This window comes from Ixodes scapularis, unplaced genomic scaffold, assembly GCF_016920785.2.
Source record: "Ixodes scapularis isolate PalLabHiFi unplaced genomic scaffold, ASM1692078v2 PGA_scaffold8__174_contigs__length_109621045, whole genome shotgun sequence".
Classification (NCBI taxonomy): Eukaryota; Metazoa; Arthropoda; class Arachnida; order Ixodida; family Ixodidae; genus Ixodes; species Ixodes scapularis.
Genome location: NW_024609883.1, coordinates 33778988 through 33781587, shown reverse-complemented (window position 1 = coordinate 33781587; position 2600 = coordinate 33778988). Strand labels below are relative to the sequence as shown.

The 2600-nt window shown below is 45.6% G+C and overlaps 1 protein-coding gene across 1 annotated transcript; it reads left to right on the top strand.

Moving 5' to 3' along the window:
- Positions 1–1114: 1114 nt before the first annotated feature.
- Positions 1115–1981, top strand: LOC8030054 (blood vessel epicardial substance-like). Its single transcript, XM_002408759.4, has one exon. The coding sequence runs from the start codon at positions 1115–1117 to the stop codon at positions 1979–1981; it is 867 nt and encodes a 288-aa protein (XP_002408803.4).
- The last annotated feature ends 619 nt before the right edge of the window (positions 1982–2600 follow it).

Below are 2600 nucleotides of genomic sequence, written 5' to 3'. Positions count from 1 at the left end.
ATGAACATGTTTCCAACATCACAAATGCTGCCTATCGGACGCTAGGTGTTATTTCGAGAATAACACGTGAATTCCCTTCGTCAGCTTGCATATTCATTTTGTATTTTTCATTAATACGTAGCAAGCTTGAGTTTAGTTCTGTTGTTTGGAATTGTATTGGTAATGCAAACCAAGCAAAAATCGAAAACGTGCAGAGACGTTTCTTCCGTATTGTATATGATCGCTATATTGGCCGCAGTGTTTATTATGAGTATAACAGGCTTTTACGACGATGTGATTGTACCACACTAAGCTCGAGAAGACTTGAGCGCGATCTAGTTTTTTTGTATAAATGCGTTCATGGTTGCATTGACTGTTCGACCCTTACATCAGCTATTAGCATATATGTACCGCGAGTGCTCTTGAGGGTTAATCCCACTTTCTCAGTTCAAAAAATCAACCTCTCCAGTCCCATGAACCGCATCCAACATTTTTATAACAGGTTCAGTACAACCAGCATCGACATCGACATTTTCAACTCAAGTGTTCAAGCATTTAGGTGTTCTCTGGCTGATATTTAACTGTTACCTATTTCCTGTTCCCCCATAATAGATATTAGCTGTTGCATGTGCTGTTGATTTCTTATGTGTGTTTCTTTTGACTCTGTGCATCATTACATAGGCTACTCGCCGTTCATGAGCACGAAAAATAAATGAATGAATGAATGAATGAATGAATGAATGACTTGGGGTCACCCGGAGGAATTCGGTTGTCTGTTTCTTCTGTTCCTGGTTGCTTCTTTTTTTTTCTCTCTTTTTTCTTATTGCGCGACGGTTTGAAAATTTTGAGGGGTGGTGGATGATTCTATAAATTTGGCGATATTAAATAAAATCAGTAGCTGTATTTCAAAGCGGTGTGTGCGGTTGTACACCCCCCCCCCCCCCCCGCCCACAGTTTTGGGTTATTATTGATTCATTGTGGTGGAAGAATAGCCACGAGAAATCAGGCACGTGCATTCTGCCCAGTCGCGCGACCTTCTCGCCTAACACACGTTCAAAGTTCGAACAGCGGTACTCACGGTTCCAGCGACAGCATGCCGGAAACTGCTCAGTTTCTCTTCCTTCGTTCGGTGAACATGAGCGGCGCCGAAGCAAACGCCAGCGTGTCCCCGTCCGTGGAACCCGCGGGTGGCATCTGTCCCGCCTGGCTGAACATCAACCACTATCTCTTTCAAATTGCCAACTTCTTCTTGCTGCTCTCCTACCTGATTCCAGGAGGACCGTACGCCCTGCTCCAACTGCGAGTCGTCATCGGCTTGGGCTCCTTCTTCTTCGCGCTGTGGGGATACGTCATCCTGTGTGCCTTCGACACACTCGTTTGGAACGCCCTCTTCACTCTCATCAACCTCGTCCACATCTGCGTGCTCGTCCGTGGCTTGCAGAGCGTCTCGTTCATTACCGAGCTGGAGGCGGTCTTCGAGGACCTGTTCCGGCCGCTCGGGGTGACGCGCCATCAGTTCCAGGGCGTCAACGCCTGTGTCGGCGAAATTCGTGAACTGAGCGATCGGGAGGTGTTCGCAGTCCAAAAGGTCAGCCGCAACGATAACCTGTCGCTCGTGGTCAGCGGCAACCTCCTGGTGACCGAAAACCAGCGGACCTTACAGCAGGTTGGCAAGTACGAGTTTCTCGAGTCTCCGGAATGGTTCGTGGTCCCCGAGAGCGACCTCTACCAGGTGACAGCTACGGCGTTGGGAGCATGCAAGGTCGTGGTATGGAAGAGGGAAACGTTGAGAAAGGCCCTCGGTGAGGATTCTCATCTTAAGGCGGCCTTCGATGAACTTGTGGGCAAGGCCATGGCGCGCAAGCTGAAAGCGGTCAGGATCAAACCGGCCAGGCTCAGCATCTGTGGCGAGCTGCTTCCTTCCGAAGTCTTCAAGGAATCAAGTTCTACCAAGCGAAAAGAATCCCTAATAATACGCCACCGTGGCCTGCCGCCCCTCTAAAACACATCTGGTTTGTTGTAGTGTATTCACACTCGTAGAATTCCAAGTCGAACTTTTTATCGTTTATTTGCACCGCGTTATTAATTTACTCGCAATGAAAACGTTATCATAAAGCTAGGATTTTGTGACTTCGGAGTTTATTTTTTATTTTTTTATTTTTTTGTCAAATTCGGAGGGTGTTTTTTGCCAAAAATTTGGAGTTCATTAGAGTCTATTTTTGTTAAATTCCCCATTGTTCGCAATTTCGAGTTTAAATTCGCCGTTTCTTATTTTCCAAAAAGTAAAAAAAAAAATAATATGTATGCCTTATTTATGCTTGATTCAAGAGAACGCAGTTGGTATTAAATAATATTTCTTCAGCTGGATTTCGCGTGGACGCCATTTCCATTGGCGATACTAATTTGTTTCAAGATTAAATTTGCAAACAAGTGTTGCTTCGAAAATGGTGATATCTTAAAATCAATTTACTCCTGGAGGTTAGCCGCTGAACAGCGCTTTTTTATCCCATCCTATCCATCGACTTACCTCTCGGCTGCGTTGGGTGGAGTTGTAAGGTGTAATATGGAGGCTTGAACTGTCCACCCCTTTTACACCTTCTATAAGAAAAAAAATATGGTTC